Source organism: Piliocolobus tephrosceles, chromosome 4 (genome assembly GCF_002776525.5).
Source record: "Piliocolobus tephrosceles isolate RC106 chromosome 4, ASM277652v3, whole genome shotgun sequence".
In the NCBI taxonomy this organism is placed as follows: domain Eukaryota; kingdom Metazoa; phylum Chordata; class Mammalia; order Primates; family Cercopithecidae; genus Piliocolobus; species Piliocolobus tephrosceles.
The window spans coordinates 117,408,721-117,424,713 of record NC_045437.1 but is presented as its reverse complement, the minus strand read 5'-3'; the positions used below and the strand labels follow the sequence as shown (position 1 = coordinate 117,424,713).

The following is a 15,993-nucleotide window of genomic DNA, read 5'->3' as shown; positions in this document are numbered from 1 at the left end:
TTTTTTTAATGTTGCCAATTGGTTATTGACCAGCTGTACTTTAGAAAAATACAGGAGGAGGAATGGTAAATTTCAGAATAGTAAGTATTAAGATGTGACCAAATCCTTGATAACTCAACCATAAGACTTACTCATTTAAAGCACAGTATTCTCTGCTAATATTGTTTTTGAAAAGTCAACTTTTTTTTGAAACGTCAACTTGTTTTTCCTGGAACTCAGTGAAGTTACTTTGTGTTGTTTGACAGACAGAATAATTTAGAAAAATATAAAAAAAAAAAAAAAAAAAAAAAACAGTGATCCAAGCAGTTGAATTGGAAGCACTCTGGGGAAACCTGCTGTTTGTTGTGAAAATCATCTTCGATCTCGGAATTAAAAGTAAAGCTGGAAAGGAATTTACAAACGAGAAAAAAAAGAAGTTTGGAATCGGATTCACAGGATCTGGGCTTGGAAATGCCTCAGGTAAATCATACAGAGTAGGTGCAAAGTTTTATATTTTCCCACTACAGAAAGTCAATACCATTGACTCTTAAATGAATCTTAACACAACTTTGCTTACTACCTTTTTACGCTATCTTATTTCTGATCTCAGCTAGTTTTGAGTACATGTTCTTCCTTCCATTGGCTTCTATTTCTTTCTTTGCTATCACTTGAAGTTTAATGAGTTCTACATAGGTAGTATGGTGAATAGGTAGAAGGTGGACAGATCTGCTGGCTTTATGGGGCAAAACCAACTCCCCTGAAAATTAATCTGCCACAGCAATCCCATTTCTGTCTCCTCACTCTTCCTATTTCCCAGTTCTTACCTTTCATTTATGCCAGCTGAATTTAGAAGTAGTTAAGAGGAAATAGTGAGAGACTTCAGGCTCCCTCCCCCAACCCCTCTCATCTCTCTCTTCCTCATAGACACACACACACAAATATCTCCTCACAAAACATATCTAAGAATGATTGTATCTGTTTATATTATGGCAGCTACTCTGAATTGATCGGTTTTGGTTTGAGGCAATCACTGAGACAATCAATGAAGCCCTGTTAGTACCTATTCTGCTTATCTAAACTCCTCCTTTTCTTCTCCAGTGTTTAGCTCTTGCCCTCCCCTGTTTGTTTCAGTGCTGGGGAAGAACCTAGAAGTAATGAGTGGGTAGGGACTCTTGGATGACTTTTTGTGTCTGAGCTATCCTTTGAGCATAGGGAATCAACAATTTGCTGGGATTGTCTGGTGGCTCGAGACAGGCAGAAGAGGCAAAGAAAGGGGACTTGGTTAATGGATATTGACAAGACAGTGGCCGGCCAGGCCCAGTGGCTCACGCCTGTAATCCGAGCACTTTGGAAGGCCAAGACAGGTGGATCACAAGGTCAGGAGATCAAGACCAGTCTGGCCAACATCGTGAAACCCTCTTTACTAAAAATACAAAAATTAGCTGGGTGTGGTGGCACGGACCTGTAATCCCAGCCACTCGGGAGGCTGAGACAGGAGAATTGCTTGAACCTGGGAGGCAGAGGTTGTAGTGAGCCAAGATCACGCCACTAGACTCTAGCCTGGGGAAAGAGGGAGCTCCGTCTCAAAAAAAGAAAAGAAAAGAAAAGACCAGCGGCCTACTGCCACCCCAACCTCTGTGATAGATGGACTGCACATACCCTTTTGGAGTGGTTGCGCATTCGAGGTTTAGTTTTATATTTACTGAGTACTTGAATTTGGGGCTTAAATTTTAAACTTATTTTCTCAAGCTAACTTTTTCTAGGAAGAAAGGTTCTGCAGGCCTGGAAATGTTGGGGGAAGATAAGAGAAAGAGAAAAAGAAAAACAGTAAGATGGGACGTACCGATGAAGAAAAATACGATGAGAAGGTCTATGAAAAGTCCCGTTTGTAAAAGATAGAAAATATATGAAAAGAATAAGCAAATAGATTAATACCATTTAAAAACATTTCTGCAGAAACTTGTAAAAAAAAAAAAAAAAACTAAGAAATTTTTGGCCTGGCGTCAGTGGTTCATGTCTGTAATCCCAGCACTTTGGGAGGCCAAGGTGGGTGGATCACTTGAGGTCAGGAGTTTGAAACCAATCTGGCCAACATGGTGAAACCCTGTCTCTACTAAAAATACAAAAATTAGGCCAGGCGTGGTGGTGTGCACCTGTAGTCCTAGCTACTCGGAAGACTTGAGTCAGGAGAATTGCGTGAACCCGGGAGGTGGAGGTTGCAGTGAGCTGAGATCATGCCACTGCACTCCAGCCTGTGTGACAGAGCGAGACTCTCTCTCAAAGAAAAAGAAAAAAGCTGGGTACAGTGGCTTGCACCTGTAATCCCAGCACTTTGGGAGGCCGAGGCAGACTGATCACTTGAGGTCAGGAGTTAGATCAGCCTGGCTAACATATAGTGAAACCCCCATCTCTACTAAAAGATATAAAAAGTAGCTGGACTTGGTGGCGTACGCCTGTAGTCCCAGCTGCTTAGGAAGCTGAGGCAGACACTGGAGGTGGAGGTTGCAGTGAGCTGAGATCTTGCCACTGCACTCCGCCTGGGTAACAGAGCGAAACTATGTCTCTCCAAAAAAAAAAAAAAAAAAATTTTGTATTCTTTCTCATTCTCTTTCTTCAGCTCAGTTAGATTTCAAAGTGAAGGCTTTCTATTATTTGACCCACTTTAGAAGGGTGAGCCCAGACTTGACTCTGGAGGGATTTGTATAGATGTTAAAATGTAAACAGAAGATAGAGATAAAAACAAGAAGGAGAATTAATACTGGGTCTCAAGTCTTTTTTTTCCCCCTTTACTTATTATGGAATGGACTGTGCCCTTTTAGGGAATCAGGATTAAGGCTATAGCGTTCATGCCCAAGTTACTGGTCTTATCAAGGAGATGTTTGGGTATTTAGTTGATTCTGTTTCCGTTACCTTCCTGCAGGCATTCGTTGTACTAGATAGTGAATCCCAAACTGTCTTCCAGCTTTGGAAAATAAGACATGGGACTCACTTAGCAGCACAGAGTGAGAGTGATTTGCTGTATCTGCAGACCCCAGGAAAAGACAGGGAATTCTCTACTGATGATAGTTAAAATAGTGTTGTTAGACAAGGATGTGAAGAAATGTTATATAGCTAAGTGAAAGTACTTGATAGGTGCTGTATGGTGACTGGTGGCTAAATAAGCTTTACTTTCTAGAAGATACTAATTGCTGCTCTATATTTTTTCAATTTTTTTTGACGGGGAAACACTTCTTTAAATTACAAATGCAATTCATTTGGTCTATTTCAAAGGTGCAATACTTTTCTTCATGTATCAGTGAAAGAAGTTAGAAATTAACTGCCCCAAAAAATCAACAAATGATAAACCAATGTCCGTGAAAGTCACAGTCACATATAGTGTGGCCTAGAAAACAGAGGGGCAAGACAGCCTCCACCTACTTTCATGAGTTTCATCAAATACTGGATCTACTCAAGGGTGGAAAGAAAAGGCAACTTTCAAAAAGGAGTATGTTCTTAAATGAGGCATTTACTATACTCCTTCTTGACAGCACTAGATGGGGAACATGTTTTCTAAACTAGATCTAGGAAGTGGATTCGTCCTCCTCCCCTTAAGGGCTATCCACTGGTTAATGAATAAAAAAAAACAAGACTGAAAAACAAATTGCACACACACTCTACTCAAAAAAATAGGAAAATAAAACCCACAACATACCAAGATGTCCCAGATTACTCTCCAGAGTGGAACTGGGGAACAGCTTCAACAATTCCAATTAGTTTGTTACAGAGTCATCCATAAGCGTGCCTTACTTTTAAACAAATAATAAAGAAGTTTTAAAACAACAAAACCTAGTACTAATCACTTTTCTGACAATACACAGTTACTCAAAATTAACTAGTACTGGGAAGGGGAAGGGGGGAACCATACCTATGGGCTTTGTCCTACACAAGTGCATGTGGGTAGGTACACGGCATTTGTCATTATTGCAAAAACAAATTTATTTTTATTTATTTATTTATTTTTGAGACGGAGTCTCGGTCTGTCGCCCAGGCTGGAGTGCAGTGGCACGATCTCTGCTCACTGCAAGCTCTGCCTCCTGGGTTCACACCATTCTCTTGCCTCAGCCTCCACAGTAGCTGGGACTATAGATGCCCACCACCACACCCGACTAATTTTGTTTTTGTATTTTTAGTAGAGACGGGGTTTCACCGTGTTAGCCAGGATGGTCTCTATCTCCTGACATCGTGATCTACCCGCCTCGGCCTCCCAAAGTGCTGGGATTACAGGCGTGAGCCACTGCGCCCGGCCTATTTTTTATTTTTTGAGATGGAGTTTCGCTTTCATTGTCCAGGCTGGAGTGCAATGGGACGATCTCGGCTCACTGCAACCTCTACCTCCTGGATTCAAGCGATTCTCCTGCTTCAGCCTCCTGAATAGCTGGGATTACAGGTACGTACCACCACACCTGGCTAATTTTTGTATTTTTAGTAGAGACAGAGTTTTGCCACATTGGCCAGCCTGGTCTCGAACTCCTGACCTCAGATGATCCGCCTGCCTTGGCTTCCCAAAGTGCTGGATTACAGGCTTGAGCCACCGCACCCAGCCTGAATTTTAACTTTTACTCTTTAGTTTGATTTAAACATTGCTTTTAGTATGATGCCGACACCAGCTGTGCAGAAAGGGCTCTGGAGAGACGTTCATAGCAGCACACACCTGCGGCTCTTCTTCGATTCTGGAGGCTCCAGGGCAGCCAATATTGCATTGACAAATATGTTCTTCTTTTTTTTTTGTCTGGAGATGGACTTTCGCTCTTGTTGCCCAGGCTGGAGTGCAGTGGTGCAATCTCAGCTCACTGCAACCTTCGCCTCCCAGGTTCAAGCGATTCTCCTGCCTCAGCCTCCTGAGTAGCTGGGATTACAGGCACCTGCCACCACACCCGGCTAATTTTTGCATTTTTAGTAGAGACAGGGTTTCACCATGTCCAGGCTGGTCTCGAACTCCTGACCTCGGGTGGAACACCTGCCTCAGCCTCCCAAAGTGCTGAGATTACAGGCGTGAGCCATCGCGCCCAGCTGTCAAATACATTCTTTAGGCCTTTTTGTGTGAGTGTAGAACACTCCATGATACCTGACAGCCTTCAGGTCACAGGCCAGCTTTTTAGCAGTCTCCAGAGTGATATAGGCTTCTGTTTGTTCTTGGAAAGTTTCTCAATAGTAGAGGGGTCATCTCTGTATTAGTTTGGGTCCCAACAAGCAAGAAAGGAGTCTTTAGGACAGTTATCTCAGGCACCCACTTTTTTCACATTTTCAAATGAAGATGGAGAGACCACTGAAAAACAGAGTAGAAATACATCTGTTCGTGGATAACTCAGCAGTTGTAATCTGTTAGAATCCTTTGCCCTACAGTATCAAAAAGTCCAAGAGTGTATGGTTTTCTGCCAGTCGTAACGGTGACTGCATAGTTGTCAAAAACAGTACATTATTCTGATGGAAATTTGTTTGTTGTGTAGGATATCAGGAGACATGTTTTACCAACAGCACCATCACCCACAACACAATTGTCTGCATTGCTGAAATAGTTTTGTATCCACTTTAAATATTTCAAATCTGATGTTGACCTCAGCTTCTCCACCGGGGCATTGGCAGCACTCTATTTTTTCTATTTTTAGGCATTTTCCTAATTTAAGTCTACAGTTCAGTGTTAGCCAAAGCTCTTAAATATACTATACAGTAGAAAAAAGTATAGAAATGTTTTCTGAAAAGAATAAGTTACTTAGTGGGTGTGGAGTTGGGACTCATATGTGATAAATTGGTCTCAAAATAGTCTTTAACTTTCTAAAATAAAAATCACTCTGTTGCAGCCTAGTGTAAGCGGAATGGATCCGCCTTTTGGGGATGCCTTTCGAAGCCACACCTTTTCGGAACAAACTCTGATGAGCACAGATCTCTTAGCAAACAGTTCGGATCCAGATTTCATGTATGAACTGGTAAGCAACATTTTCTTGGTTTTGGTCTTGATTATTTGGGGTAAAAGTTTGTGGGAGAGTTTTTTATTTATAAATGCCTGGGGGAAAAAAAAAAGATATGCTTAGGCCAAGTTTAATTCTTATGATTATACCTCTAGTAATTTTATTTGTTTGTTTTTGCTTTTTTGAGACGGAGTCTTATTCTGTTTCTCAGGCTGTAGTGCAGTGGTATGATCTTGGCTCACTGCAATCTCCACCTCCCAGGTTCAAATGATTCTTCTGCCTCAGCCTCTCAAGTAGCTGGGATTACAGGCATGTGTCACCACATCCGACTGATTTTTTTTTTTTTTTTTTGGTGACAGAGTCTCGCTCTGTCGCCCAGGCTGGAGTGCAGTGGTGCAATCACAGTTCACTGCAACCTCCATCTCCTGGATTCAAGCAATTATTCTACCTCAGCCTCCCAAGTAGCTGGGATTACAGCCACCTGGCACCACGCCCAGCTAATTTTTGCATTTTTACTAGGGATGGGGTTTCACCACATTGGCCAGGCTGGTCTTGAACTCCTGACCTCAGGCTATCCACCTGCTTCAACCTCCCAAAGTCCTGGGATTACAGGCATGAGTCACTGGGCCTGGCCTACTTTTTGTATTTTTAGTGCAGACAGGATTTCACCATGTCAGCCAGACAGGTCTTGCGCTCCTGACCTCAGGTGATCTGCCCGCCTCGGCCTCCCAAAATGCTGGGATTGCAGGCATGAGCCATCGCACCTGGTCTACACCTAGTAATTTTAAAAGTATGCAGCTGTTGGCTGGGTGTGGTGGCTCACGTCTGTAATCCCAGCACTTTGGAAGGCCAAGGCAGGTGGACCATGAGGTCAGGAGATTGAGACCATCCTGGCCTGTGAAACTCTGTCTCTACTACAAATACAAAAATTAGCTGGGCGTGATGGTGCGCACCTGTAGTCCTAGCTACTCAGGAAGCTGAGGCAGAAAAATCGCTTGAACCAGGGAGTCAGAGGTTGTGGTGAGCTGAGATCGCCCCATAGCACTCCAGTCTGGCGACAGACTGGAGTCTCAAAAAAAAAAAAAAAAAAAGCAAAAAGCATACTGCTGGGCATGGTAGCTCACGCCTATAATCCCAGCACTTTGAGAGGCCGAGGCGGGTGGATCACCTGCCTGATTTTTAATTTTTAATCTTTAGTTTGATTTAAACGTGCATTTATTTATTTGTTTGTTTGTTTGAGACGGAGTCTCACTGTGTAGCCCAGGCTGGAGTGCAGCGGCACAATCTTGGCTGACTGCAACCTCCACCTCCTGGGTTTAAACAATTCTCCTGCCTCAGCCTCCCGAGTAGCTGCGATTACAGGTATGCACCACCACGCCCGGCTAATTTTTTGTATTTTTAGTGGAGATGGGGTTTCACCATATTGATCAGGCTGGTCACGAACTCCTGACCTCGTGATCCGTCCACCTCGGCCTCCCAAAGTGCTGGTATTACAGGCGTGAGCCACCGCGCCTGGCCTTAAACATTGCTTTTAGTATGATGCCAACACCAGCTGTGCAGAAAGGGCTCTGGAGAGACGTTCATAGCAGCACACACCTGCGGCTCTTCGTCGATTCTGGAGGCTCCAGGGCAGCCAATATTGCTTCATCAAATACGTTCCTTTTTTTTTTTATTTTTTTTTGAGACGGAGTTTCACTCTTGTTGCCCAGGCTGGAGTGCAGTGGTGTGATCTAAAATTAGCTGGGTGTGGTGGTAGGTACCTGTAATCCCAGCTACTCAGGAGGCTGAGGCAGGAGAATCGCTTGAACCCGGGAGAAGACGGAGGTTGCAGTGAGCCGAGATTGCGCCACTGCGCTCCAGCCTGAGCAACAAGAGCAAGACTCCGTCTCAAAAAAAAAAAAAATTAACCCATCAAAAATGGTAAAAGATTATGTAAATATCTTCAAATCTAGTTTTTGATAAAGATAATGGGCTTTTCAGTGGGAAAACATTGAGCAAGGCATATGAATGACGTAAAGAATATGGCACAAAAATAGCAGTTCCAAACAGGATCTGCATATACTTATCATTTATTCTTGAGGTAAATAGACACTTAAAATGGATAAGAAAAACATTTTAGGCCGGGCGCGGTGGCTCACGCCTGTAATCCCAGCACTTTGGGAGCCCAAGGCAGGCGGATCACGAGATCGGGAGATTGAGACCATCCTGGCTAACACGGTGAAACCCCATCTCTACTAAAAAATACAAAAAAATTACCCGGGCGTGGTGGCGGGCGCCTCTAGTCCCAGTTACTCCGGAGGCTGAGGTAGGAGAATAGCGTGAACCCAGGAGGCAGAGGTTGCAGTGAGCCGAGATCAAGCCATTGCACTCCAGCCTGGGCGATAGAGCGAGACTCCATCTCAAAAGAAAAAAAGAAAAACATTTTAAGAACAGTTTTAATTACATCAAATTGAAACAACACAAAAATATATAAAAACTGGAAAACTGAGTGCTTAAATGCATAAATCTAAAAATTAGTGAATTGTATACTTAATATAGGTTGGTTTTATGGTATGTGAAATTATAATAACTTTAGTAAAACTGTAAAAACATACACAGACAGGCCAGATGCAGTGGTCACGCCTGTAATCCCAGCACTTTGGGAGGCTGATTCAGGTGGATCACGAGGTCAGGAGTTCAAGACCAGCCTGGCCAAGATGGTGTATCTACTAAAAATACAAAAAAAATTAGCTGGGTGTGGTGGCACGTGCCTGTAATCCCAGCAATTCGGAAGGCTGAGGCAGAGAATTCCTTAAACCCGGAGACAGAGGTTGCAGTGAGCCAAGATCACGCCACTGCACTCCAGTCTGGGTGACAGAGTGAGATTCTGTCTCAAAAATGAACAAACAAACAAAAACAAAACGCAGACAACACGCGCACACACACACCTCCAAAAATTAAAAAAAAAAAAAGCTCTGGAAGACTGAAAACTTCCTCATTTTCTTCCTGTGCCTCCACGTTCCAAACCTTTTACCAAAACATAACTAACAGGTTTTTTTTCTATGCATATGTAAACATATGTATATCTTTTTTTGTATATATATACTTTTTAATTGGATAATATAGATAACAGTTTTCTGTAACTTGCTCTTTTAAAAATAAAAATATATGGTGGGCAGTCTTTCATGTTTGTACATTAGAGCTAAGCTGCATTCATTTCAGTGACTGCAGAGTCTTAACTGATATTTGAAATTGACATCTCTAGTGGCACAAGCCTGTAATCCCAGCAATTTGGGAGGGCAAGGTAGGCGGATCACTTGAGGTCAGGAGTTTGAGACCAGCCTGGCCAACATGGTGAAACCCCATCTCTACTAAAAATACAAAAAAAAAAATCTCTAAAATTCATGAGGAGTATTCTACTCTGCCTGCCCAAGTGTTGTTATAAGATCTTGCAAAAGATCTTACCGTTCTGTGGCTGAATTCCAGCTCTCTTTGGATTGTTCTTTGCCTCTATATTTAAGTTCCCACTGAAAAGATATCTTCTTCTGTAATGAGGGTGTCTTTATTATTTTCATTGTTATTAATATTTAAAATTTTCCTCTCTCACATATCACATTATTTGCTTTTTAATTGAAGTGTCCCCCCACTCCCCACCACTGCTAAGGAGATCCCAAAATCCTTCTAAGGTAAGGAAATGTAAACTATTTTCAGGAAGAATGTTTATGATAAAACTCAAGAGCCCTTGATATTTGGATCATACCTGACCCTCTCAAGGGGCACACTTTTCCTCTTTTTTAAATTTAATTTTTAATTGTGTGTTGTTTGTTTTATTTTCACTCTACTTTTTCTTGCCTAAGGAAATGATGACATTATATGGAATAATAAAGCATCATGTCAGTAGCCTTTATGTTAAAACAGATCAAAAGTCAAGTATTGATTTATCAGTTTGTCATATGGAGGTGAATATTTCCTTCCTAAAATATGATGTGTAATTTCTTTTTTAAAACCTTTCTCAGGATAGAGAGATGAACTACCAACAGAATCCTAGAGACAACTTTCTTTCTTTGGAGGACTGCAAAGACATTGAAAATCTGGAGTCTTTCACAGATGTCCTGGATAATGAGGGTGCTTTAGCCTCAAACTGGGAACAGTGGGATACATACTGTGAAGACCTAACAAAATATACCAAACTTACCAGCTGTGACATCTGGGGAACAAAAGAAGTGGATTACTTGGGTCTTGATGACTTTTCTAGTCCTTACCAAGATGAAGAGGTTATAAGTAAAACTCCAACTTTAGCTCAACTTAATAGTGAGGACTCACAGTCTGTTTCTGATTCCCTTTATTACCCCGATTCACTTTTCAGTGTCAAACAAAATCCCTTACCCTCTTCATTCCCTGGTAAAAAGATCACAAACAGAGCAGCTGCTCCTGTGTGTTCTTCTAAGACTCTGCAGGCTGAGGTCCCTTTGTCAGACTGTGTCCAAAAAGCAAGTAAACCCACTTCAAGCACACAAATCATGGTGAAGACCAACATGTATCATAATGAAAAGGTGAACTTTCATGTTGAATGTAAAGACTATGTAAAAAAGGCAAAGGTAAAGATCAACCCAGTGCAACAGAGCCGGCCCTTGTTGAGCCAGATTCACACAGATGCAGCAAAAGAGAACACCTGCTACTGTGGTGCAGTGGCAAAGAGACAAGAGAAAAAAGGGATGGAGCCTCTTCAAGGTCATGCCACTCCCGCTTTGCCTTTTAAAGAAACCCAGGAACTATTACTAAGTCCCTTACCCCAGGAAGGTCCTGGGTCACTTGCAGCAGGAGAGAGCAGCAGTCTTTCTGCCAGTACATCAGTCTCAGATTCATCCCAGAAGAAAGAAGAGCACAATTATTCTCTTTTTGTCTCCGACAACTTGGGTGAACAGCCAACCAAATGCAGTCCTGAAGAAGATGAGGAGGACGAAGAGGATGTTGATGATGAGGACCATGATGAAGGATTTGGCAGTGAGCATGAACTGTCTGAAAATGAGGAGGAGGAAGAAGAGGAAGAGGATTATGAAGATGATAAGGATGATGATATTAGTGATACTTTCTCTGAACCAGGTATTATCATGCTTGCAAGCTTACCAGACTGACCTTTGTATTACTATTTTGAAATAGGTTTTTGTTTCTATTTTGTTTGGATAATTTCTTTATTTTAGTTTGGGAATTAAATAACTTAAACCTTGGCTTGGATATGTAACTGATTTTTCTATTCAAATAGCTCTAAAATGATCACTTTTGCTTACATAGGGATTCATAAGCTGATTCCTTGAGGGCTTATTTTTTATTATTTTATTTCTTATTTTCAAAATTAAAATAGAGATGGGAGCTTGCTGTTGTTGCCCAGGCTGGTCTCAAACTCCTAGGCTCAGGCTATCCTCTCACCTTGGCCTCCTAAAGTGTTGGAATTACAGGCGTGAGCCACTGTGCCCAGCTGAGGACTTACTCTTAATGTATCTTATGTTAAGTGACCTGTTTTGTCATTCACTTGAGCTTTTATGCTAAGACACCAAGAATTTATTGTTTTAAAAATAATCCTGTTTAGGGCCAGGCGCAGTGGCTCACGCTTGTAATCCCGCACTTTGGGAGGCCGAGGTGGGTGGATCACCTGAGGTCAGGAGTTAAAGACCAGCCTGGCCAACACAGCAAAACCCTGTCTCTACCAAAAATACAAAAATTAGGTGTTGTGGCATGCACCTGTAATCCCAGCTACTCTGGAGGTTAAGGCAGGAGAATCACTTGAACCCAGGAGGCTGAGGTTGTGGTGAGCTGAGATTGTGCCATTGCACTCCAACCTGGGCAATAAGAGTGAAAGTCTGTCTCAACAACAACAAAAAATAATAAATAAAAATATTCCTGTTTATGCATGTGTCTCTCTATTATAGTTGAGATAAGTTAGGAGTATACAGAATGTTGAACCAAGTGATGATGGTTTATATTATTCATGCCAATACCCAGCAAAGTCTATTTATGAATAATGTAAAAGAGAGCATTTTCTTTGTGTCTGCTAACATTTTAATTTACATCATATTTTCCTATTTAAAAAAATACATGCTGTAATTTGGTGAGCATGAAGGAGACTCTGCTTTATTTATATACAGTGCATATAAATAAAAGGGACAAAGAAAATGAAATCTGTGGGGGAACCGGTTCGCTTTAGCATTTACATGCTTGGGGCTTTTGGCACTGTTGGCTTGTGCAGTTTATTTATAAAAATGGTATTGCCAAGTGGCACATGGTTGAAAATGCACAAAGAAGTAAAGATCTTCAAATTTAAACTAAAGTTATTTTCTTCAAAAATAGTGTTGATACTAACTCTGCATGAAAACTAAGTTATTATTATAAAAAAAAGAAACCGAAATATCAAAGAGAACCCTTTTGTTATAATGATGATTGCTGGAATTTCAGGCAGTGTAAACATAGATACTTAATTTTCTGAAAGGTGTTTGAAGTATAATACCTGTATTGTAACTAGTGAAACATTACTATTACTAAGAATTTTTCCTTTGGTGAAATTTTTCTATTACACAAATGTTTAGATTTATGCATTTGACACAAACAAATTTTTTGATTTGGGTGGAGTTTCAGGTAAGTAAAAGATACTTGAATATGGAAGAAAAGGGTTTGTGCCTTCTTCGTTGGTTTACTGTACAACTCTGTAGTCTAGGTAGAATAATGGTCTTTTTATAATACAGGAAAATTTTTCTCTTGGCAAGTGAATAAAATCTGCTTTGAGATGTTTCAAGGAGACTTGACTATAGGTAGGGGTAATTTATGTAACTCCCTGCACTTGGAAGATCATAGTGCTGTTCATGAGTGGTCCTTAAAGTCTTGACAGATAGGTCCTGTTGCTTTGAATCTCGTATGTGGGGGTAGGGGAAGAGTGAGACAAAAAGAGGATGGGTAATTAAGGGAAATGGCAAATGTAGGGAAGGAAATGCCTTTAGCAGCTGGTGCTTAAAGGAATATATAGATCAGAAGGAGTCAGTAAATCCTATAGTAAACCCTACCATCATCAAGGCAGCAAGGACTACATTATCTACCTGACTTTTGATTGTAGTTTTGCTTTTCTTTGACTTTTCCCCCACAACTTTATCAAGGTATGTTTGGTAAATAGAAATTGTATATGTTTAAAGTGTACAACATGTTTTGATACATGTACACGTTGTGAAATGATTACCAAAATCAGGCTAATTAACATACCCATCACCTCACATTGTAGGGTGGTAAGAACATTTAATATCTACTCTCTTAACAAATTTTGCCTACACAATATAGTTTTGTTTTGTTTTGTTTTTTGAGACAAGATACGGCTCAATTGCCTACGCTGCAGTGCAGTGGCACAGTCTTGGCTCACTGCAACCTCCGCTTCCCTGGCTCAAGCTACCCTCCCACCACAGCCTTCCAAGTAGCTAGGACCACAGGTGTGCACCATCATGTCCAGCTAATTTTTGTATCTTTTGTTGAGATGGGGTTTTGCCATGTTGCCCAGGCACATCTTGAACTTGTGAGCTAAGCCACCTGCCCGCCTCGCCTCCCAAAGTGCTGGGATTACAGGTGTGAGCTACCACTCCCAGCCCAGTATTGTTATATGTAGTCACAATGCTGTATGTTAGATCTTCAGAGCTTATTCATCCTGCATAACTGAAACTTTGTACCTTTTGACCAACATCTTCCCATTTCCCCCAGCCCCCAGCCCCTGGCAACCTCCATTCTACTTTCTACTCTCTGATCCTGAGTTTGACTTTTTTTTCTAAGATTTCGCATATAAGTGAGATCATGCTGTATTTGTCTTTGCCTGGCTTATTTCACTTAGCATAATGTCTTCCAGGTTCATCCACGTTATCACAAAGACAGGATGTCCTTTCTTTTTAAGGCTGAATAATATTCCTGTGTGTGTGGGCATGTGTGTATAACTCTTACATTTTCTTTATGTATGTGTTCATTGTTGGCCCCTTTGTTGATTCCTTATCTTGGATTATGTGAATACTGTTGCAGTGAACATAGGAATGCAGATATCTCTTCAAGATACTATTTATTTTGGCTGTATCCCCAGAAGTGGGATTGCTGGATCATAATGATCTTTCTATTTTTAATTTTTTGAGGAACTTCCAGGCTGTTTTCCATAAAGATTGTACCAATTTACATTCCCACCAATAGTTTACAAGAGTTCTCTTTTTTTCCACATCCTCAACACTTGCTATCATTTATCTTTTTGATAATAGCCATGGCGACAGGTATGAGGTGATATCTCATTGTGGCTTTCGTTTATATTTCTCTGATGATTAGTGGTATTGAGCATGTTTTCATATACTTCTTGGCCATTTGGATGTCTTTTTAAAAATGTTCAGGTCCTTTGCCCATTTTTTAATTGGATTGTTTTCTTGCTATTACATTGTTTGGGTTCCTTGTATATTTTGGATATTAACTCCTTGTCAGATGTATGGTTTGCAGATATTTTTCTTTCATTTCATAGGTAGTCTGTTCACTCTGTTAATTGTTTATTTTGCTGTGTGGGGAGCCTTTTGGTTTGATGCAATCTCATTTGTTTATTTTTGCTTTTGTTGCCAGTGCTTTTGGAATTATATATTTAAAAAATCATTGCCCATACTAATGTCAAGAATCCTTTTTTGTGTTTTCTCCTAGTATTTTTATTGTTAGTTTTTATGTTTAAGTCTTTAATCCATTTTGAGTTGATTTTTAAATATGGTATGAGATAAGAGTCTCCAATTTCATTATTCTGCGTTTGAATATCCAGTTTTCTCATAACCATTTATTGAAGAGACTATCCTTTACTTATTGTTGTTTCTGGCACCTTTGCCAAGGATTAATTAATTGGACATAATGTGGGAATTTATTTCTGGGCTGTTTCATTGGTATATATGTCTGTTTTTATGCCAGTACCATATTGTTATAATTACTATAGCTTTGTAATATATTTTGAAATCAGATAATATGATGCCTCCAGCTTTGTTTTTCTTGCCCCAGATAACTTTGGCTATTCAGAATCTTTTGTGATTTCATATGACTTTTAGGGTCTTTTTCCCTTTATTTAAGGATTGCATTGAATCTGTGGTTCACTTTGGATAATATGGATATTTTGGCCATATTAATTCTTCCAATCCATAAACACAGGGTATCCTTCTATTTATTTGTGTCTTCAGTTTCTTTCACCAGTGTTGTATAGTTTTCAGTGTATAGATCTTTCACCTTCTTGGTTAAATTTTTTTCTAAGTTTTTTTTTGGTGTGATACTATTGTAAATGGGATTGTTTTTCTTATTTATTTTTTGGATAGTTAGCATATAGAAACACAACTGATTTTTGAATAATGATTTTTATCCTGCAGCTTTACTGAATTAGTTTATTAGTTCTAACAATTTTATGGTAAGTCCTTTTTCTTTTCTTTTTCTTTCTTTTTCTTTTTCTTTTTTTTCTTTTTCTTTTTTTTTTTTGAGGCGGAGTCTTGCTCCATCGCCCAGGCTGGAGTGCAGTGGCGCAATCTTGGCTCACTGCAAGCTTTGCCTCCTGGGTTCACACCATTCTCCTGCCTTAGCCTCCCAAGTAGCTGGGACTACAGGAGCCCGCCACCATGCCCAGCTAATTTTTTGTATTTTTTTAAGTAGAGACGGGGTTTCACCATGTGAGCCAGGATGGTCTCGATTTCCCTTACCTCGTGATCTGCCCGCCTTGGCCTCCCAAAGTGCTGGGATGACAGGCGTGAGCCACTGTGCTTGGCCCTCATCCTTTGGGTTTTCTATATACAAGATCATGTCATCTACTAACAGAGACAATTTCTTTTCCTATTTGGATGCCTTTCCTTCTTTGTTTTCTTTCTTTCCCTGCCTCCCTTCCCTCCCTTCCTGTCCTTTTGTCTTTCCTTACCCCTCCCCTCCCCCTCCCCTCCCTTCAATTCCCCCTTCCCCTCCCCTCCTGTACTCTTCCTTTCCCTTCCCCCATCCTCTCCCTCCCCCTCCTCCCCCTCCCCCTCCTTCCCCCTCCCCCTCCTTCCCCTTCCCCTTCTCTCCCCTCCCCCTCCTCTCCCCTCCC

General features: G+C 40.9%; 1 protein-coding gene across 2 annotated transcripts in view; it reads left to right on the top strand.

Annotated features, from left to right (window-relative positions):
* The first annotated feature begins 234 nt into the window (after positions 1–234).
* CREBRF (CREB3 regulatory factor) overlaps positions 235–15,993 on the top strand; it is a 54,010-nt gene continuing 38,251 nt past the window's right edge. The window contains exons 1-3 of one of the 2 annotated variants that reach the window (XM_026456426.1): positions 235–473; positions 5,817–5,942; positions 9,920–11,006. In XM_026456426.1, coding sequence (XP_026312211.1) covers positions 5,832–5,942; positions 9,920–11,006 — 1,198 coding nt within the window. In that variant the 5' untranslated portion in view covers positions 235–473; positions 5,817–5,831. The remainder of the gene's footprint in view (positions 474–5,816; positions 5,943–9,919; positions 11,007–15,993) is intronic. The other variant, XM_026456425.1, reaches the window with a different exon arrangement.